This window comes from Sesamum indicum, linkage group LG3 (genome assembly GCF_000512975.1).
Source record: "Sesamum indicum cultivar Zhongzhi No. 13 linkage group LG3, S_indicum_v1.0, whole genome shotgun sequence".
Taxonomy (NCBI): domain Eukaryota; kingdom Viridiplantae; phylum Streptophyta; class Magnoliopsida; order Lamiales; family Pedaliaceae; genus Sesamum; species Sesamum indicum.
Window position 1 is genome coordinate 16,870,767 of NC_026147.1, and position 24,116 is coordinate 16,894,882.

At 31.8% G+C, this 24,116-nt stretch overlaps 2 protein-coding genes across 2 annotated transcripts in view; one reads left to right on the forward strand and one right to left on the reverse strand.

The window, feature by feature from the left end:
- LOC105158615 lies at positions 231-1,651 on the reverse strand. Its single transcript, XM_011075425.2, has 3 exons — positions 1,408-1,651; positions 764-941; positions 231-650 (listed from the first exon to the last, which is right to left on the reverse strand). The coding sequence occupies exons 1-3, from the start codon at positions 1,535-1,537 to the stop codon at positions 422-424; spliced, it is 537 nt and encodes a 178-aa protein (XP_011073727.1). The 5' UTR covers positions 1,538-1,651; the 3' UTR covers positions 231-421.
- The window catches only part of LOC105158616 (histone-lysine N-methyltransferase family member SUVH9), a gene marked incomplete in the record, with an annotated part of 4,106 nt that continues 2,262 nt past the window's right edge, over positions 22,273-24,116 (forward strand). Inside the window, 1 exon segment of the mRNA XM_011075426.2 lies at positions 22,273-24,116. Coding sequence (XP_011073728.1) covers positions 22,453-24,116 — 1,664 coding nt within the window.

Consider the following 24,116-nt stretch of genomic DNA (forward strand, 5'->3'; position numbering starts at 1 on the left):
CACTGCACAAATTTTATTAAATTCTCTATTCTTTTCCAAAAAAATAACATGATTCTTTACAGTATATATTAATATAAAGAGACTAAAGATCCAACCCCGATTTGTTTACCCTATAAAAACATAGTACATTGTATTATGTCGGGAACTGGATAACGGTCACAAGTTTTGCTTCTCTCACTTCACTAGAATACTGCTTTTGCTCTTGACCTTCACCACAAATGGATACGAGGGCAGTCAAAGAATGTAAAAAGCTTGCATACCATCAATGTCTTAGCTACACAACGCACAGATTCACAACCATCCATGAAAAAAGACAGCAAAAGATCAACACATTTCAGGCTACATACACCATTACCTACACACATCTATCCTCTCTAATCTCATACCCTAATATTAGAGAGTCTGTCTCCACTTCATGAGCCTAAACCCTAACACCAGTGGCGCCGCCTTTGGGCTCCGCCTCTGCCGCCGGAGCGCCAATGCCGTACTCCCGGTCTCTGTACCCGGGTCCATATCTGCTGCTGAAAAACCCGGCATGGAGTAGTAGGACATACAGCAGTTGCGTGAACGCCAGCACTATAACGAAACCTTCCAACACCCTCAGCCTCCACCCTCGCCACCCTCCTATGTTTATCTCCTTGCATGCCAACCTGCGAGGAATGCACCACATTCAACTGTTACCCAATCCAAATTAAATTTATTCAAATTTGTACTGATGTGACATAATCCAGCCAACCGTGCAGCCACAATGACGAGGACTTACCCGAAAGCGAGGGCGGTAACAGCCCAAGCGAGTATGGAAGAGGAGCCGGCAGCAGCGAGGCTATCGTTCCGCCATGCTCTGAGATGGCTGCCGCCGGCAATCTTTGAAACTATTCCGAGAACAGCTGCTAGTATGGCGAAGGTCAGGAAATGGCCCGTCGCTCCGTTCCCTCCCATGCCTGCACAAATTAACCGAGTTAATTTTTTGTAGTACTCTCCAGTGAACTATGTATAATATTTAATTCACAATTAGGCTTGCAATATGCCTATAATGGAACCATATATACTTATACAATTTTTATTATATCAAAATTACATTAAAGGTATATATAAATATTTAGTAAAGTATATAATAAATAAGATGAGAAAATTTCGATAAAAGAGATAATACAGGGACCAAATAGTTGAGATGAGATGCCACAGGGCATCCCTCACTTAATAAAACGAGTATAGATATACATTCCATAAAACAAAAAGTACAATTAAAAGAAATTGGATTTGAACAAAATTATGTCTGATCATATCTTAATTTGCATCATTTATTCTAAATTGGTTTTAGCATATCTATGTGCACAAAAGTTTCCTAACACGTATACTACTCTGCATGTATATATATACAATGTAGATATAAAAAAAAGAACTTACTTGGATGAGCAGTTTGACCATTGATATACCTATTGAGGCACCAACTCGCAAAGCCCAACACAATGAAATACATAATCAAATTGATAAACAGCAACGGAGCTGCCAAATTCCTCGCCACTGTTCTTGCCATTCTTGCTGCTTCTTACCTTAAATTATGTCTTCAACCTGTTTGATGAGAGGCTACAAAGAGCAATATACCTTATTAAAGTATACTCATATACTCTGCTGCTTTATCTTCTAACCCGAGCGTAGTTATAATTGAGTTATATAGAGGAGGGAAGAGGGTTTGCTGCATGAAAACGTGGCGTGCTTGTAGCCTCAGCGGTTTACATGTGTAGAGACACTTGTCGAATTCTGCCCCTGGTTTTCACTTTAACAATTCCTCTCTTGTTTTTGAGCTACGGGGTATGTATGTATGTATGTATCCGGATAACTTAGAGAAAACTTAGTTATCCACTCAGTCTTTCTCGTATAGAAAGACACGTACAAAAGCTTATGTCCTAATTCGGTTTGCTTGGAGCACATGTTTTGGTGATATATATATAATAATAACTAGTTAGTATCATGGCTAAGCTACGGAAGAATTATAAATGCATTGAATTTTTTAATATAAGAATAACTAATTGTAAGTAACTTAATAATAAGATTTAATATGCATGGTACTGATCAATAATAAAAAATTATTAATAGTTATAAAAAGTTAAATTTGAAGTATATAACAAGTTTGTTTTTTAATAAAGATATGTATATCACTATAAAAAAAAAAAATTATTGAGAAGGATGTTTGGGACACATAATATTTGTCCCAAAAATCGTCCCGAATTGGGACGGTATTCGGGACGATTTTGAGACGACTGCAGAAGGGTGGGATGGAATGTCTTGCTCTAATACTTATTGTCCTAAAATAACAAGGTCGTTCTAACATTCGTTTAAAAAAGGGACAAAAAATAGTAACATTCCCAAAATTGTCTTAAAATGCATCCTAAATTTAAATTCTGGCAAGTCAAAATTTTAAAAATCTAAAAAACTAGGGATTGCTTTTGGGACGGAGTTTGGGACAGTTGTTCCTCTCCCGTCCCGACGCAGCGTTCCGTTTCGTCCTTTAATAATAGTCTAATTTTTCAAATACGATATATCGATATCCGTAATTTAGACTAGGTTGAAACTTTAAGTACATTAATATAACATCAATGTGATTATATCTAACGTCAAATCTAAAATCGACTGCTTCCGTCGAATGATTTAGTGTAATGATGGTTGATACCAAAACAGTCTTATAAGTACGAATATTGAATTATATATTCTATTCCTTCTTAGTAAATATATATATGATGTATTTTTTTTTTAATTTTTATGCAATTCAATTGAATTGTAATACAAATATTAATAATTGATTCACACAATTTGGTGCCATAGATGTATTTTTCCATTATCAATTTTAATAAATTATGTTGAGATGGAATTTGGGACGATTTGGTTATACTTGGGACGACTATTATTAAATACAGCATCATTTTATTAAATTACTATATTTAGGATGACAACTGAAATTACTATTTTCGTTCTAAATATCGTCCCAAAAAATTAATACATAATGGGATTTAGCCATAAACCCCTAATCCCCTTCCATTTCACCACTTTTCTCTCTCTCTCTCTCTCTCGATCCACTCTCTCACTCTATCTCTCACCGGTTATCGTGTCTCTCCACCGCCCGTCGCCCGTCGCTTCTCGCTCTATCTCCCTCTTTAAGGTGTGTGTGTATGATTTTTATCGTGGGATGTGGTGGGTGGCTGCATTAATATTGGGAAACACTTTCACATCCATCCTGGACATGGTTGCATTAATGTTGGAAAACACTTGCACTTATAAACTTCCATATGTTAGAAGTTTTAATAATGTTATTAGATTGTTCTTTCAAAGTTTTCTTGCTTCAAGCTCATGTCATTGTAACTTCATTTCTTTTAATATACAAGTATGAATTTTGAATACCATGTTTTCAGTCAATCATATGCTATATCTTTATTGGTAATGTAAGTAAAAGAACATACAAGTTAAATTAGTAGAATAAATATTTTAATACTCCTTACATCTCATACTGATCTAGATGTCTTACTCTTAATATTAGATGCCGCTCGCCCGTGTACTAAAGACCACAGAGCTCGACATTCAATACCACCTTGCCGCCAGAACCTCCCGTCTCAACACAGCTTCAGGAAATCAAACTTATGTTGGGCATGCTCTTCAACAAGATGGTGAGAATCGTGCGAATGCGACTGCAACAAGCTCTGGTGAACGAAGAAAACCAGAGCTCCCTGCGTTTCTGCAACTTCATGGAGGGGATCATCCAGGGATGAACTTGACGGCAGATACACGATGCCAGATAAAACTTCTACTTATGATACTTAGGTGAGGGTAGGCTTAATTAAAAGAATTTGAATGATTAAGTGCAAAAAAGAAAAGGGCTAATTACACTTTAACAATATAAAATTATACTTTCTCTCAAAAAAAATTTGAAATTATACTTACACCCCCTTTCAAAAAATTTTCATTTATACCTGATCCCCTTTATTATGATTTGGACAAAAAATATTGAGCTTTGCAAAAAGAAAAATTATATAAATATTTAATTTTGTTCCTCATTTAACATCCTCATTTATACCCCTTTAACATCATTACATTTGTTTTCTCATAAGTAAAAAAGCATTAAATAAAAATGTTCAATAACGGGTAAAATTAGATATTTATGAATTTTTTTTCTAATATTAGTATTTTTTATTTAAATCCTAATGAAAGAGGGTCAAGTGTAAATAGTAAATTTTTAAATAGGGAGTAAGTGTAATTTGAAAAAGAATTTAGAGAAAAATATAATTTTATAATTTTAAATGAGGTCTAAGTATAATTAAAAAAAATACCACATAATTTAGATGGCAAAGTATTTTCATTCCAAGACTTCTTTGGAATTGACGTTCTCCGTCCACTAGCTAGGAGAATTAATTAATAAACTTTAAAAACAATAAGACAATAATTATTTGATGTGATATCTCACCTCAAATAATTATGTCTTATACCAATAAAAATAAGTTAGTTCAATTGAAAAATAAAATTTTGAGTATATAATTGAATATTAATTAAATTATAATAATCAAGAACTGATATGACGTATAAAATGTATTTAAAATATGTTTTGAATTTTCATTTTAAATAGAAAGGAAATTTTTTATAAGGTAAGAATATTTTTTTCTTATACGCAAAGCCTCCGGAGTAGTTGTAACCACCTAGGGATACGTGACGTTTTATTATCTCCAACTCTAGATAATAGGTTTGGACCTAGATTACATCGTATTTTACAAAAGAAATAAATAAGACAGGGGTATCATCGGCACAAAAAAAAATTAGTATTACGATATAACACATAGTTGTTTATGAGTAAAAAATAATATTTTTTTTGTTTATATTAACCGTTGTGGCACGTCGTTCCTGTATGCATAAAATAAATAATATTTTATATTTTAAAATATATTATAAATAAGAAAAATTATATGTAAACGACCACATCGTATTTCTAAAAAGAAAAAAAAAAAGAAAGAAAGAAGGCAACAAAGAAAAAACAATCAACTTAGGGGTATTATTGACATGATAAATTAGTGTTGTGGTGTCATAACTGTCGTTTGTGAGATAAAAAGGCATTTTTTTTTTTATATAATGTAGATATCGATTAAGATTGATATATAGATAAATAAAATTTTCGCCTGAATTGAAAAGGTGTAATATTTGTTTATAAATTGATTATTAATCATCTATACTAACATAAAAATGAAAGATCTTTGACACTCACAAAGAACGATTAATAATATCACCACACTGTTAAACTAGAGCGCAGGGAAGTAGTAAATCACGAGAGAGAAGGAGAGAGTTCATGGTGTTAGTACTTGACAAAAACAGAAGAACAAATTCCATTGAACAAGAAGATGCAATCAGTTTACAGAACTTGTAAATATAGGCAGAGTATAACAGACCAACTGCCAAGAACAATAAAGAAGGAAGAAAATACAACGGATAAGTAAAAGTGTAGTCTTGCTAAACACGCTTTTATAAGTAAAGGCTAAAAACAAAACGGGCTACTGTTTATCTTCAACTCTTCAGCAATATCACAACTTTCTTCCAAAGTTGTGCCACTCTGTGTTTCTTCTGTAATTTCTATGTGAAAGTTAACAGCCTCCCTACAAGTTGGACTTGCATCAAACGTGATCAAGCCCAACTTGGAGACCAAAAACATGAATGGATTACTGGGAAGCGATTTGGTGAACAAGTCTGCAAGTTGCTGCTTCGAGTTAACATACGTGGGTAAGATAAGGCCTTCTTTGTACTTGTCTCTTACCACATGACAGTCTATCTCTACATGCTTTGTTCTCTCATGGAACACAGGATTCTCTGTAATGTGAATAGCTGCTTTGTTGTCACAGTAAAAGGCCACTGGTCTCTGAACATTGATGCCCAAATCCTTGAGCACATTATTGATCCAAGTAATCTCACACACAGTAGAAGCCATGCTTCTGTATTCTGCTTCTGCAGATGACCTAGACACAGTGTTCTGCTTTTTAGTCTTCCAGGACACAGGACTTGATCCCAACATTATGCAATATCCAGTTGTAGATCTTCTTGTAAGTTGGCAGGAAGCCCAATCTGCATCAGAGTAGGCTCTTAGTTTAAAATCATTATTAACAGGAAAGAACAAACCTGAAGAATGAGTGCCTCTGAGATATCTAATCAGGTACATAGCTGCATTCCAGTGCTCCTTGCAAGGGTGCTGAATGTGTTGACTAAGTTGTTGTGTCGCATAACTGATCTCAGGCCTTGTGAAACCAAGGTATAGAAGTCTTCCCACAAGCCTTCTATACCTTGAAGGATCCTGTAATGCTCCTTCTGATTCTGCAGCAAACTTAAAATTAGCAGGTAAAGGAGTAGATACAGTTTTTCCCCCTTGGAGGCCTATATCTGTGATAATGTCTAAGGCATACTTCTTTTGTGTCACTACTATGCCTTGTTCAGATCTAGCTAATTCAAGCCCCAAGAAGTACTTGGCCTCACCTAAGTCCTTAATGGTGAACAACTCATTTAAATACAGTTTAACCTCTTGTATGGAGTTCATTGAAACAGCAGTAACCAAAATATCATCAACATATACTAGCAAAGCTACAAAGTCATTATTAGCACCCTTTGTAAAGAGACAATAATCATGTTTGGATTGAATGAATCCTAAAGCCTTAATCTTCTCAGTGAACTCTTCATTCCATTGCCTCGAAGCTTGTTTTCAACCATAAAGAGACTTCTTAAGTCTACAAACTTTCCCATTAGGAACAGAATACCCCTCAGGAGGTTGCATGTAAATATCTTCATTTAGATTTCCATGAAGAAATGCATTATTGACATCTAGATGGTGTAGTAACCAGCCTTTTGCAGCTGCTACAGCTAGAAGAAGTCTCACTGTAACAGTTTTGGCTACAGGGGCCAAACAATCAGTATAGTCTATCCCTTCAATTTGACTGAAACCCTTTGCAACTAACCTGGCTTTGTATCTCTCAATGGATCCATCAGGTCTTAGTTTAACTTTGTACACCCATCTACAGCCTATAGGTGTTTTTCCCTCAGGTAGTGAAGCAATTTCCCAAGTGTTATTTTTCTCTAAAGCAGTGATTTCCTGCCTCATAGCAATCTTCCATTCTTCCTGGTTTTGTGCTTCACTATATGTTTTAGGCTCATGTATCAAGTTTAAATTGTGTACAAAGCAACTGTAATTGGGATTAACCTTAATGTCTGCAGGAAAGATTGTTCCTGCAGCCTTATTGCACACAAAATCATTCATCCATGCTGGTTTATTGGAGGGCCTTGTGGACCTCCTAAGTGGTACAGGTGAATCAGTAGGAATATGATGCTCATTATCTTTTTCAATGTCAGTCTCTAGATTATAGAATACTGTAGGTAAAGGGCAAGGAACATCATCATGTTTCTCTTTATGAAAAGGAAAATTTTGTTCATGAAAAATGATATCTCTTGTAACAAATATCTCATTTGTGTCAAGACTCATAACTTTGTATCCTTTTCTTCCTTGAGCATATCCTAGAAAGATACACCTAACAGCTCTTGGTTCAAATTTCCTCTTAAAGGGATTGACATTGGCAGCAAAACAAAGGCATCCAAAAGTCCTAAGATGCTTGTATTCAGGCATTCTTTTATGCAATAATTCATAAGGGGTCTTCCATTTTAGTATTTGAGTAGGCATCCTGTTTATTAGATAAGCAGCTGTAAGTAAAGATTCAACCCAAAATTTTTCTGGCAATTTAGCAAAAAACAAAAGTGATCTAGCCACTTGTAATAGATGTTGATGTTTTCTTTCAACGATTCCATTCTGTTGTGGGCTGTAAGTGCAGGTTCTTTGGTGCACTATACCTCTATTCTGAAAGATGTTTTGACATTCTTGATTAATGAATTCAGTACCATTATCAGTTCTTACCTTTTTAACATTGACATTAAACTGAGTATTCACCATGTTGCAGAAATAATCAAGTTTCTGTGGAGTTTGTGACTTGTGATGCATCATATATATCTATACAGCCCTACTATAGTCATCAACTATAGTAAGCATATAGCTGCAGTTGTTAATGGAATATTGTCTATACGGCCCCCAAACATCAACATGAATAAGATCAAATATTTTTTGAGATTGAGTTTCACTAAGATGGAAGGGCAGCCTATGCTGCTTTGCCAAAGGACACGTTTGACAATTCTTAATGCATTGCACATTTCGTTTACAACAAGGTAAATGTAACATAACATCTTGACCAGCATGTCCTAGTCTATTGTGCCATAGATTCCCATCATCTACAACCTGCTTTTCAACCTGTTTTTCACTTTGAGGTATTGGATAAGTCTCAAGAATTCCTATGTGTTCAGTCTTTTCTTCAGTCTTGTGGTCAAGAAGGTATAGCTTTCCTCTTTGCCTACCTACTGCAATTACTTTCCTAGTCACAAGGTCCTGCACAAGACATTGTTCCTTAAAAAATGCAGCACTTAAAAAACCTGAAGCACAGAGTTTACTAACAGATAAAAGGTTGTAGTTAAAACTGGGAACATACAAAACATCTTTAAGCATGATATGCTGAGAAATGTCAATATTACCAGCATGCTCAACTTCACAAGAGGAACCATCAGGTAATTTGATAAAGCTTTTATTCTTCAGTGGTTGTAAAGATTTAAAAAGATTTCGATTCATGCACATGTGTGTTGAAGCACCACTATCTATAATCCAAGAGCAATTATGAATAACATTGGAATTGTTAAGAGAAAGTGTGTTACCTGCAAAGTCCTCATAGTCCGCCAAATTGGAAAGATCTTGGTTTAGTTCTTGACTTTGCAGTGCCTTCTTGAGTTCCTTTCTGATGATTTCAGAAATGGCATTTTCATCAAGGATAGTATGAGAGCCCCTTTCTCCTTTTACTCCCTGTGTAGTCAATGCTCTATTAACAATCTGTTTGCCATTCCTCTTTCTTTGTTCAACAAGGTCTTTGTACCAGTCTGGAAATCCCTTCAATTCGAAACAGTTATCTTTGATATGACCACTTTTCTTGCAATAATCACAGTACATCTGTTTCTTATCGGCAAGAGATTTTCTTTTCATAAAACCTTGTCTTCTTGAATCTTGTGTTTGTACTGTCATGATTTCCTCTCTATCAAAGCCATGAATTCCAGAATTAAGTTGTCTCTGTTTTTCAACTCTAGCAATCATGGAATATGCCTTACCAATGGAGGGTAAGGGATCCATCAGTAGTATCTGATTGCGCACATGATCATAAGCGTCACTGAGACCTACCAAGAACTGAATTAACTGAGTTGAAGTCATCTTTTCCACCAGTTTCTTTCCAGCTCCACAACTGCAAGGAGGCAATGGGTCTAAGGCTGCAAGTTCGTCCCACAACCTCTTTAGATTGGTAAAATAGACGGCTACTGAGTTATTGTTTTGTGTGATGGACCCTATTTCTCTCTGAATTTGATAGAGAAGGGGTCCGTTACTTTCTCCAAATCTGGACTCAAGTTCGAGCCATAGGTCTCTTGCAGATGTGGTGTATAAAAAAGCTTGGACGATATTTTTTGATATAGAATTTAGAATCCACGTAATGACCATACAATCTATCTTCTGCCACTGCTCTATTTCTGTTTTGTCTTGAGTGGGTTTTGGACAGGTACCATCAATGAAGCCAACCTTCTGTCTGGCTCCTAGTGCAAATATCATGGATCTTGCCCAAGAAAGATAATTGGTGCCGTCTAAAGGTGCGGATACCAATCCTAATGTAGAATTTTCTGCACTCTGAAGTTTCAACATATCTATGATTTGCTGAGTTTTTGAATCCTCCATTTTTATTGTTTCAGTCTTCTTGTCAGTCATGATGGTTGTGAGGTTTGGATGAGTGAATGAATGTATGGGATCTTTACCGCTCTGGTACCATGTTAAACTAGAGCGCAGGGAAGTAGTAAATCACGAGAGAGAAGGAGAGAGTTCATGGTGTTAGTACTTGACAAAAACAGAAGAACAAATTCCATTGAACAAGAAGATGCAATCAGTTTACAGAACTTGTAAATATAGGCAGAGTATAACAGACCAACTGCCAAGAACAAGAAAATAAAGAAGGAAGGAAATACAACGGATAAGTAAAAGCGTAGTCTTGCTAAACACGCTTTTATAAGTAAAGGCTAAAAACAAAACGGGCTACTGTTTATCTTCAACTCTTCAGCAATATCACAACTTTCTTCCAAAGTTGTGCCACTCTGTGTTTCTTCTGTAATTTCTGTGTGAAAGTTAACACACACCAATTTATAAATATAAAAATTATATTCTTAATTATATAGTTTTAAAAGATAATTTTAACTACTATTTTTCTTTATTAAAGTGATTCCACATCATGTTAATACCATTGCACCAATTTTTTTGTTGTGTTGATAATATTTGAGTTAACTTTTTTTTACATATTTCCTTTTGTTTAAATTTGATTTGTTGATTTATAAATATTATTCTCATTTATAATATAAAATATAAAAAATTATTTATATATACATACAAAAATAGTGTGTCACGCAGCTAATAAATAAATGTAAATTTTTTCATGACTTAAAGAAAAATGAATTTAGTATTAAAATATAATACAGAGAAAGTTACAGTGTATTGTTAATGGGAAATGCGGCCGTATATTTTTCACAATTTGTATAAATATTTTTGGTTTTTTTAAGTGTATAAAAAACTTTCAAAAACATAACCCCAGAAATTAATTAAGTAAAAATGACATTCAAAGTAGTAAACTTACATAGTGTTTTAATTCAATAACGCTAAGTTAATATTAAACAAATCTTACAACCAAGTTTTTTTAAATTTATATTAGCAAATCCAAATACCAAAATGTATTCAACTATTGCAGCAGATAAATGGGTTTGAAAAATCCTTATACAAATAATATTATAAAATAATTATAAAAGAACGATTATAGAAATATTGTCTACAAATCTAAATATTAATAGAAAGTAGAAGATCTCATAGAAAATAGGTTAAGATAATAAGATCTATAAACTTTATGCTCAAGAACCACAAAGCCCCAACAACCTATCACGGTTGCTTAAAACCCAAAACCACAACGGCTCAAGTCCACACAAGAACACTAGTTTTTTCACACAGAAAAATTCACAGAAAATTTTTTATTGAGAGAGAAAAAGGGATTGAGTTTTCGGCTCTCTATTTCTGCAGAAGGAGACTGAGGGTATATATAAAGGTGGGACATTAATTGCCGAAAGAGATAACCAAGAGAGAAGACAGGGGTGGAAAAAACTAAGACCAGAGAGAATGAGAGAGAATGAAAGAGAAGAGAACGAAGAGATGTTGTGATTAGGATTAAGATTTTGACTCTGAGAGAGAGAGAGAGAGAGAGAGAGGCATCATATTTAAAGAGGTGGAACCGGGTCGGATTGATGAGGCAAGTAAGTGGTCATGAGTTGGACCTTAGGGATGTGCCAGTCATCCAAGTGATAAGATTAGAGGGGGCTTGGGCTTGGGCCTTTGTGCAAATGGGCCACAAGAAATTATATTCTTCACTTTGGACCATAGGCCCAAAAGAGGACCAAGTCCTATAGGGAATCCTATGTTCACGTATGTTCCTATCCATAGCCAACTGATAATTTTCTAAACTATGTTCAGAATCATAATTTTCACTATTTTGGCTCAGTGTCTTGTTGATTTTCAGTGTTTTGATAATTTTCTTCCTCAATTACTTCCCCCTATTGGTTATCCTCTGAAAAACTCTCCACCTTATTAAAGGTGGACTCTAAGTCAAACTTTTTATCTTTTCTAGTTGAACTAGTAAGACATGACATTTCAAACTCATTAAAAGTAACATCCCTATTTATTACGACTTTAAAATTTGGTTGGCTTTAAGCCACAATCTATATCCTTTCACACTTTCAGGATAGTCAATAAATACACATTTTTATGAATGGGATCAAGTTCATCAGTATGTTGAAGTACAAAAGCAGAACACCCAAAAATTCATAAGGAAGAAATACAAATATTTTTACCAGACCACACAAATTCAGGTATTTTTCCAAGTAATAGGACAGAAGAAGATCTAATAATTAAATATGCACCAGTTAAGCAACTTCACCCCAAAAAAATTTTGGTAATCCAGAACTTACTAACATCCATCTAACTTTATTTAGTAAGATCCTATTCACGCGTTCAACAGCACCATTTTGTTGGGGGTATAGGAATTTGTTTTATGCCTTTTAATGTCAAATTATTCACATAAATCAAAAAAAAATTTATTGCAAAATTGTGAACCCATTATCAGTCTGTATGGCTTTTAACTTCTTTCCTGTCTGATTCTCAACTAAAGTTTTTCATTTCGTGAATTTTTCGAACATTTCATATTACAGGGCTATATCTATCAAATATTTTAAAATTACAGAACTAAAAATATATTTTTTAAAAGGATAAAGAATGAAAAGTGCAACTGCCTTATATTTACAGGACAAAAAGTAAAATTTTACCCAATAAAAAACTAACCATATCTTTAACAATTTATATGGGATGTCAAATGATGTGTATAATTATATGGTTTTTTTTTCGATTGAGGTCAATATTTTTTATCCAAACACTATCGTAAGAAATACAATTGTAAATATAGAATTCTAATAAAGGGTGCAAGTAGAAAAGTATAAATTTTTATTTTTAGAGAGGCATAAATGTAATTAATCCAAATTTTATTTACTATGTGAGAAAATTGGTCACATGTATAATAATTACTCCTATTTCCTATGGTAGACAGAATTTGCTCCTCCATGTTACTCCGCGGTGGTGTGCTTGACCTGTAAATAATTTCCTAAGGGCAGAAATGTCAAACCGTCCTTTGCTTTGATTGGTTTTGTGTTTTCACAATTCTCAAAATAAGATAAAACACATCCGATGTTTGTTTTTGTGTTTTTACACCTTATCTGTGTGTTTTTTTATTTTTCAACTTTCTACATATAATATATATATACACTTTTATATATATAATATAAAAAGAACATGATTTGACAATAAATAGTGATTTTTGTCCCCCAAAAGTACAATATTAGATATACAGTATTTATATATAAAAAAGATATGATTTGATAATGAACAGTGATTTTTGTCTCCAAAATCCCAACATCAAACTTACACCACTTATTTTAAAATATTTTAAATTATCTTAAAACACAAATTCAAACGTATCATTTATTTTTAACACATACTTATTTATCTCTATTTTTCTCTTTCTATCTCTAAAACACAAAACAAAACACTCAAAACACAAATCCAAACACTAGGCAAGTTTCCCTCCACTACCATTTGAGTTTTACATTACTTCAAAATTTAAAATGTAAAACTCGTACTTTGTTCTTTCATTTTTATTTTTTATTTTTTTTGTGTGTCTGTTTTATTGGTTGGTGGAATATTTTATATTTGAATAAATTAACTAATTAGTACCCACGACCTATTTTTAAAAAATTACTATAAAATTATATAAATAATTGGAACTTTATATATGATATAAAAATTAGTAATCGATTAATAATATAAATTTTGATATAAAAATAATTAATAATATAAAGTATTATATAAATTTAAAATTTTTGTGACTAATTAATTTATCTCAAATATTTTATACATTTTTTTTAGTAAAGATAAACAATGTACACTTATACACATTTAAGTAGAAATAAAAACATATATTTTTAAAAGTGATATGAAGAATCTTTAGGACAAAAATAAATATTCATAAACTTATTTGAAAAATTAAATTTCTCAAAAAAAAAAAATGGTTTCGCAAAATAGAGTGCAAAAGGCCCATCCAATTAAGTATGCACATAATAAAATGGATTTACGTTCAATTTATATGTCATTCACTATTTCATGGAAACAAGACAACATCGTATGCTGATGTATTAAAACAAAGATGATTTTTCACATCATATCTAATATGATATCTTAGTATGATTCTACGAGTAACCTTATACAGATAGACCTTAAATTTATAACTCTAGATATAGAGCCTTATACTCTAAATATAGGTTTAGAGTATGGTCTCGTAATTCTCGAATCATCCCTAACGATGATGCCTTTCGAATTGATTCTATCAGTGTTTTTCATAACCTGCAGTGGTTCCACCAAAAATTTAAAAATAATATCAAACAGTGGTCGCATCTTTTAATACAAATTTTGGAACATTTCAAAACTCAAATTTTATTTTCTTTTAATTTTACAAAATCTACCTAAAAACAATTCCAATCAAAGGGGCCCATTTCTTGTTGGGGATTGCGCCCATGTGTATGAATGAAGATGTTCGGTCCCCAATGTTGCTTGTGTTTTTACAGTTGTAATGTTATATAAATAGTAAAAATTGAGCGGATGGACTGTGCTTTTCCCTCTTTTATTTGAAGAAATGAATTATTATTAATTAAAATAATTTAATTATAATTATTTTTATTAAATATTAATATTTAATAAAAATAATTATAATAATTATATTTTGATAATATCATATAAATAAAATTTAAACAGCACTCACTATTATAATAAAAATATACTTACTACACAGTAAAACAACATTTCACGAATAGCAAAATTTAAACTTGTGACTCATCAATTTCACAAACTTAACAAATTGTGCCTGATTTACGTAAGGACATTTTTTCATCTCATCTCAATCGAATAGATCAAGAGTTTGTTTCTTCATAAAAAATATTTCAAAAAAAATTCAAACGCATTTCACTATTCTAAAAAAAGCATATCATTGGCGCTCGTGCCAATTTTCAAATTGAGTGTTTTGATTTCTACGCAGTCGATGTGTTTTGAATTTCTTTTCCAATCTATAATGCATCTAGCAATAATAATTATATATTATAAAAATAAAAAAAATAGAAACGATAAAAAAAAATCGACAATGAATAGTAATTTTTGTCTCCCAAAACACAATATGAAACATATAATATTTATTTTAAATTATCTCCAAAAATAAATCCAAACATACATACTATCTCTAACATACACTTATTTATTTTTATTTTTTCTCTCTCTATCTCCACAAAATACAACAAAATACTCAGAAAATGAATCCAAATATTATAATTGATTTTTCAATAGTTTTTGCTTCTAAAATTCCATATATAAATTCTAGTATTGCTGTCAAAGAAATAGCGGTATACACAAGATTTGCATCCTTGTGAAACACGTTTTTGTCTATTTGGTGCATGGGCAATAGGGTATATACAAATTCGTGGTTTTTAAATGTTTGATGATAATTTAAAACCGTAGTACTTATATCGTCATATATTTGAACTAGTTTATTTAATTTTTGTTTTTATATGTCCTGTAAAGTTGATTAGGCCATCCGTGCATGATCAATCAATTCCACACCTAATATCAAGAATATTGAGATGTGAAATATTGTGCACGTGTTATGGAACAGTATTGCAAGATCTGAAAATGTTAACATTTGTTTTTAGCTCTTTAATAATTTAAATTTTTAATTAAGTAACTTTTTGATATGGTATATGAGCCACACGACATTAGAGATGTTGCGTTCGAACTTTTATGATTATTTATTTATTTATTTTTTGAAAAAATGGAAGTTTCACGCCGGACTTTATAAAAATTAAGAGTATATTTGTGGATGGTGATATGTGGGGTTTGGGGCGGGTCTGCCACAAATCAATCCAGACTTGACCCGGCTAAGAAATTATTGGACCTAGGAGTAAATCCTACTCGTATTTGGTATCCGACAGTTGTAATCGATAGGTCCAATTTAAAATTTTAAAAATATTAAAAAATATTACTATTAGAACTTTATAAATATGGGACAATAATATTATTTAATTTTTTTTTATAATATGTGCATGTTTTAATTTTTAAATGTTAAAATTTGTGTTGTTTATATATACATTAAAACGTCTATAAACTATTTTATACAATTATTTTAATTTTCAAAAATATCAATTTTGTGCATTTATATGTGTAAGTATATATAAAATATAGTTCTAATTTAGGCTGATTGATTTTCTTAAATATCACTGTATTATATATATAGAATTGATTTTTGATGTCTTTCCCAAAAGTAGTGAATGTGTTTTTAGATATATTTTAGAGAAAATCTTATTAGAAAACTTAGGTCTATTGGGAAAAATACTTCATGAGATAATATTATTTCACAAGCACTTAGGCCCTAACTATTTATGGAGTGTTTGCAAAAAAGTAAGTGTTAAATTGAATTAAATGTACGTAAAATATATAACTTCTGCTTATGCTTTCCTTAAATTAAATTAAAATAAACAAATAGAATTACAAGTTGGTGGGAATGTATTTATTACAGTTTAAGGTATTTTTGTAAATAAGTTGAACTTTGTAATGTTTTTTTTGCCATATTTAATTTTTGTATATTTTGAAAATACCTCTTCCTTTAATGGCTAAAATTACTAACTTATTGAGTTTTTCTGATTTTTTTTTAATTAAGAGCAAGGTATTATTAATAATTGAAATAAATTGATTACAATCATTCTTGTAGGATCTAAGATCATGGGGTCTCAACTTCGGCAGTTGAGTTGACAACTTTTTCTGAAATTAAGCACTTTTAAAAAAGTATAAATTTTTACAAACATAAATTAAGCTGCCAATTCTTGAGTGATTTTCTTTCTTTCTTTAATTTTTTTTAAATAAATTGATTGCAATCATTCATGTCGAATATTTCTATCTAACAAAAATAGTTACAACGATTATATTATGATCAATAATATCCGATAAAATTGTATCTAAACAACACTACTATTACAGTTGAAAGACAACACCCGCTATAAAGTAGAACAACATCAAATGCATTGGTGAGGTTCCGACACATGACTTTTAAGATCATGGACCTCAATTTCGACAACTGAGTTAGGGCTCATTGTTTCTTTCTTTTTTTTTTTTACTTTTCTTTTTAAATTAAAATTATTTATGTCAAAACTGAGGGTTTCACTCTCATTACGCTGTGAACCAACCTTGCAACCTCTTTAATTTTGACATTTTCTCCCACTTCACCTACCAACCCTACTTTTCTAGTTCTTCTAATTATAAAATAGGGTAAATTACATCAACCCTTTTGAAAGTTGAATTTAATTACACAAATATTTTCTATTTTTCGTAAAATTATAGTTGTAATTATAAATACTTCCCTTATTTATGGAAAAATTTTACAAGTATGCCTATGAGATAATTACACCGACGGCTAGGAGGTGTACTTATAATATTATAAAAGATTTGTATAATTAGATCTTGTTTGGGATATGTGAAATTCTGAAAAGGTTTTGACGCGTACATGATATTCTTTTTAAAATGAAATTTGCTCCCGCTGTATGATTGTTGTTTGGTACAAGCAAATTCACTTCTAAGATACGACAAAAAATCAATTAAGGCTTGAGGAATAATAATTTCAAGAACCAACTTAAAAAACTTTTAATCGAAATGAAGCAAAATATCTGATGAAAAATTAAGTATATGAATTTGGCATTTAAATACATTAATTATTTGAGACTCTTATAAAACATTTAAATACATTAATTGTTTGAGACTCTTATAAAAGAGTAAAATCATTCTAAAACTCTTTTGCATCTCAATCGTGAGAAGAAGTTTGCATATTTAAATAGAACTGCTATTTGTTTGTTGAATAGATAAATTAGTTGAAAAAATCATGACTATAATTAACAATAAAATACTTGGAAATACCCACATAATTTTCTTCAAAAAAATAAAATAAAATATTATTTTATTTCGCCAGGTAAACGTGCATGTCCCACTTGAATTTATATATTTGAATATAATATATACATTATTTTCTTAATTATTCTCTGTAATTTTTATTTGGAACTTTAACTTGGATAATTTTTTATCAAGTACTTAAAATTTAGGGTTTAATTATACTTAGATTCTCTTTAAAAATACGAAATTATATTTTTAAAAGAGTAAATTACAACGACTTCTCCTAAGCTTTGGTATAATTACGGACACCCCCTCAATACCCCCTGATTTTAACGGTTGTCTAATAATTAGCCCAATCCGTTAGGTTTCCATCGATTTTTATGTTAAACTGACCAAAATACCCTTGTGGATTAAAAATTATAAATTTTATTTATTTTTAATTTTTTTTATGGACTAAGTGGATAATTTTTTTATAATTTTTAAAAAACTTCTATCCACCCCGTCTGACTTTTTTTGTAAGTTTTAATTCTTTTTCAAAACAATAAAAAATATTATAAGGGCAAAGTAGACAATTTCATATCTTCATCCAAGAATTACATAATTTCATCAAACATCAGGGAGATATTTGTAATTTTTCAAACAATGAGGGGGTATTTGTAATTATGTCAAACATCAGGGGAGGTCGTTGTAATTAACCCTCTTTAAAATTATACTTACACCAACTCTGAAAATTATCTGTTTATCTTTGACCATCTTCCGTTAGGGTTTGGATGGAAAATACTGATATTAGATAAAAAAAGAAATACATAAACTTTTAATCTTAACCCTCATTCAGCATCCTTGTAAGTTTTTATACTTCTAAATAGGTAAAAATAATATATAAAGTTAAAATTGTGTAATTATAATAAAATATTTTTCTCAAATTATAGCCGTTGGATAAAAGTTGTATCCGTTCATTGAATGAAAGAGTTAGTCATTTTTTATACTTTTTTTACTTTCTAAATACGAGTGCGGTGAACACCATTGTTGTATCTATTGCTTGAAGCACTAGATGAAGTACTTGAATGATATTCTCAAGAAATAGATGCAATAATGATGTTAACCTCACCTCATACATAAAAAGTTAAAAAGCCACCAAGAGATGACTAGTTTTCCCATTCATGTGTGGCTACTTTCTATCCAATGCGTATAATTTGGGAGCAATACATTATTATAATTATACCTTTTTTACTTTCTATATTCCATTTATCCCTTTACAAATATAAAATTATTATAGAAAATATTAAATAATGGGTAAAATTAAAAATTCATGTATTTTCTTTTTGTTGATGTCAGCATTTTAATTTCTTCCATACCCTAATAAAAGGGGGGTCGCTTATAAATGGAGAATTATCTGACAAGGTGAAAGTGAAATTTTAATTTTTTTTTTTGGGGGGGGGGGAATGCAATTTTGTATTTTTTCAAATAATCTAAGTATAATTAACCTTAAAACTAATTAATTAATCATATGGGACATAAAATATATATGTACAAGCTATTCAATAAATGTAACTTTAAGGGGCGTCGATATAATTTATCCTATAAAATATAATTATGTAAATATAAAATACAACAATTTAATTGGCCCCCTATACTCAATTGCATTATTTTGAGGCCCTACACTCTCAAGAATGCTGCAACATCATCATTCCCTCGAGTACACATAATTCATAATCGTTAGATTTGGGACTTCTGTTTTACAAACTTTTTCTTTACCCAAAAATAAATACTGACTGTAAAAAGATGATAAATTACATAAACATCCTCAAAGTTAAGTATAATTATACGAATATTCCTTGTTTTTTGTAAAATTACAAGAGTGTTGATGAAATATGTAGTACAAATTACATCATTTTCAAGTTACCCCATATTGTAGTCCCCATATCACATTGACCCTCTAAAATCAAAATCTCAACAAATCTCAATTCTTTTAAGCAAATAATAATTAAACGGCATTTTATTTTAGATATATATTAGTATTATATCATACGAAGCTACTAAAATAATACATTATCCATATTCAAAATAATCATGAAAGAATATTTATTTTTAAATATGAAATTCTGAAAATAATAAAATATTTAAGTAACGATGAAATTAGAAAAAAAAAAAACACAATAAATTATGAAGTATCAAAACAGTTGATAATTTCATCATAAAGAGGTCTTTTTTTTCCCCTTTAAGAACATATTTTTGAATATTTTCCTTCGCGAAGATTTTCATATTTAAATTGTTTTCTTTTTTATTTATAGTCGTACTATATAAATTTATAATATCTTAATTTCATAAAACTAGAAAAAAGTTACTATTTGCTACAATTTTATTGGTTATGGCCTAAAATTATGGTAAATAATTATTATTCACTATGATTAAACTAAAATCGATACAAAAACTTAAATTATCTACAATTAAAATATCTGATATTGTTGATTAAGATATATAGCGCCGAATGTTGTTGTACTGAATAGTAGGTATTGTCCCCTTTAATTGTAAGTGGTATTTAAATTTTATTTATATAATATTGTTGATCATGATATATAGCGCGGGATGTTTCTGCTACATAGTAGGTGTTGTCTCATATAATTGTAAGTGACGTTTAGATTTTATTAGTATGATATTATTTATCAGGATATGATTGTTATATTATTTTTATTATATATTATATTTTAACGTGAATGATTGTAATCAAATTATTTATTTATTTTTTGTTAAGGTATAAGGTTATTTTGATCTGTCTAAACTAAAATTTGAAACTAAGGGGCTATTTGAATGTTTTTCAAAATGAATCCATACATGGGCTTAAGAAAGTAACAAACACATATAATACATATTTGGGATAATTATGTTTGTATTTTTAACTTATGGTCTATTTACGTATACTATTCATATATTTTGTATAATTATAAAAATCACCCATAACAGCTAAAAAAGTAGAATAAAATTTTGTGTAATGTTGTTGACATTTCTGGTGATGTCTGTGTGATTTTCCAAAAAGAAGGGGTGATTTGTGTAAATAATGTTGAAGTTCTGAAAGGTGTATGTGTGCAATTATCCCAATTTATTTTTTAAGGTAAATTAAATTGACAATCCTTAAAAATAGACATAATTATACAAACACCCATTGTCTTTTATAAAATTATAGGTACACCCCAAAAGGGTATTCATATAAGGTATTGTAAAATGATAGGTCATACACATAGAGGATATTCCGATAATATACTTCAGAGGTGTTTGTGTAATTAGAACTAATTTAAAAAGTTATTGAGACTAACTTATCCTATTTTTATTTAATCTTAAGAATACATATTATTAGCTTTACTTATACAAAAAAATATCTTGAAAATATAAAAATAACACTAGAAGAAAATCCATTAATTGCAACCGAAAAAAGAAGGATCGAGCTAATTAGCAAGTAAAATTATCGTTGTTAATAATACAAGATATTTTTTTTTAATGAATTAGTGACGAAAATTTACAGCTAACGAATTTAACAATGAATTATTTAAAATATATATTAAATAATATAAATTAACCACAAAAAATGTACTTACTAAACAATTCAACACTGACATTAATATCAACTGTTAACATTCAATTGTCAGCAACATGGTAAAAAATCTAAAGAGCAAAGCCCACAGGACATTTAAGTACAATTTATCATTCTAAAATCCCCAAATTTATCAAAAACAGGAGAAGAAAGTGAAAAGGAGAGTACAAATGAACATAGACCACACAAAAATCTTATAAAGGGTATTTACGTCAATTCATCAAAAGTATCTCCATCCACACTATACTGACTCAGCCCTCGATGAAATTGTATTTTTAGTCCTATATGATAATTTTTTTTATATATATAGCCAAAAACTTTGCTAACTCTGCATATTTAGTCTCAAAATCCAGAAGATCATGCATTTTCCATTATCTTTTAAATATTCGGCTAAATAACTAATGGAAAGCGCACGTGCTCTCTAAATAATTATTAATTACAATTGAAAATAATTCAACTGAATTCTTTTTATCAAACAAAAAATTTGATGTCGTTCATTTAACTTCGACTTATTAATTTATATAACTTATCAACGAAATATATAATAGTCAATAATTTACTAATAGTTCAAATATTAATAAATTTCAACAAAAAATTAAACAAATTCACACTTAGTCCTTTCTAGTTTTCCCTCAATATTATTATTTAATAAAAATGCAATTAGAAGAAAAACTATCTTATATTAAATAGTGTAGTTCTAAAATTTAATCCACTCAACTTAGAAACGAAAAAATAGAAAATGGAAAATAAATAGAAATATAAATGTAAAAGAAAATTAAAATTAAAACAAAAACTTTGCCGGCAAGTGGCAACTATTGGTTTATAACCGAGTTAGGACAAAAAATGTATATATTTCCAAAATGAAGGACTAAGTATACTTAATTCCTAATATTATAGACTACATATGGAATTTCTCCTTTTATAAGGGATGAAAAGTGCAATTTTTCCCACAGTCGTCACTCCTCAGTTTCAACATCCCTCTCTGGTTTAGTTTTTCTTACACACTATAACCATCGATTTTCATTCAGTACACCTTCCTCAACTTCTACAAAACAGGCAGCACACACACTAAACAACTTCCACAAAACACGCAGCACACACACTAAACACCTCTGAGATCTTCATTCCTTGGTGGGGAAACGAGGAAAAGAGAATCTGAAATACGAAACTGGGAATGGGTTCTAATTCTGTGGTACCATTTCAAGACCTGAACCTATATCCCGAACCCCCCACCGGCCCGGCACCCGCCCCCGTTATCATCCCCAAAATTGAACCAAAATCTGAACCCTTAGATGAACCACTACCAACCCCACAATCACTCCATTTCTCCACCCCCTCCCCGGCCCCCGCCACCGCCCCTGCTTGCAGCCCTTCTTCCTCGGAGGCTGACGTATACTCTGAATACTATCGCATTTCCGAGATGTTTCGCTCCGCCTTCGCTCAGCGCCTCCAAAAGCACGGAGATGTTGCTATTCTGCCCGATTCTGACCTCAATTCACGCGCCATAGTCCCAGTGCCGAACCCAGAAACCCAGGTTTCGGACATCGTCATCACGCCGCGTAGCGGCCGGAAGTACCTAACGCGCTCTTCGGAGCTGGTTCGGGTCACGGATCTCAAACCCGACGACCAGCGTTACTTCCGGGACTTAATTCGCAAAACCCGGATGCTGTTTGACTCGCTGCGAGTGTTTGCCACCGCGGAGGATGAAAAGCGCAAAGATTTGATGGTTTCTCACCGGAAAACGAGAGGCGACTTGAAGGCTTCCGCGTTCATGAGACATAGCGGTTTGTGGTTGAATCGTGATAAAAGAATCGTTGGAGATATCCCGGGAGTTTCGATTGGGGATGTGTTCTTTTTCAGGATGGAATTATGTGTTGTGGGATTGCACGGGCAGCCCCAGGCTGGGATTGATTACGTTCCAGCCAGCCAAAGCTCTAACGGGGAGCCGATTGCCACTAGCATTATCGTTTCTGGAGGTTATGAAGATGACGAGGATGCCGGGGATGTGATAGTTTACACGGGACATGGTGGACAGGATAAACACAATAAGCAGGTTGTGCATCAGAAATTGGAATGTGGAAATTTGGCTCTTGAGAGGAGTATGAACTATGGCGTTGAGGTAAGGGTGATTCGTGGTTTTAAATATGATGGTAGTATCAGTGGTAAAGTGTATGTTTATGATGGATTGTATAGAATAATCGAGACTTGGTTCGATGTGGGGAAGTCAGGATTCGGGGTTTTTAAGTTCAAACTTGTTAGGATTGAGAATCAGGTGGAAATGGGGAGTAGTGTGATGAGGTTTGCACAGAGTTTAAGGATAAAGCCGTTAGAAGTTCGGCCTAAAGGTTATGTTACGCTTGATTTGTCAAGGAAAAAGGAGAACTTTCCAGTGTTTTTCTACAATGATATTGATGGAGATCACGATCCTATTTTTTATGAATACCTTATGACAACTGTTTTTCCTCCTTATGTGTATAATTCTGGGAGTAACAATGGATGTGAGTGCATTGGGGGATGTTTGGATGATTGCTTTTGCGCAATGAAAAATGGGGGTGAATTTGCTTATGACATGAATGGAATTCTTGTGAGAGGGAAACCATTAATTTTTGAATGTGGGCCCCATTGCCGTTGTCCTCCCATGTGTCGAAATCGTGTGACCCAAAAGGGGGTTAGGAATCGGTTTGAAGTGTTTAGGTCGAGGGAGACTGGTTGGGGAGTGAGGTCACTGGACTTGATCCAGGCTGGCTCTTTTATTTGTGAATATGCTGGAGTTGTTCTTACACGCGAGCAAGCCCAGATATTCACAATGAATGGTGATAGTTTAATTTACCCGAGTCG

What these genes read in the sequence shown, in the direction of transcription:
- LOC105158615 (XM_011075425.2), bottom strand. Translation starts at nt 1,537, where the DNA reads ATGGCAAGAACAGTGGCGAGGAATTTGGCAGCTCCGTTGCTGTTTATC. An exon ending in TGGTCAAACTGCTCATCCAA is followed by an intron (nt 942 to 1,407) that starts GTAAGTTCTTTT and finishes TAATTTGTGCAG; the next exon opens with GCATGGGAGGGAACGGAGCG. An exon ending in GTTACCGCCCTCGCTTTCGG is followed by an intron (nt 651 to 763) that starts GTAAGTCCTCGT and finishes CATTCCTCGCAG; the next exon opens with GTTGGCATGCAAGGAGATAA.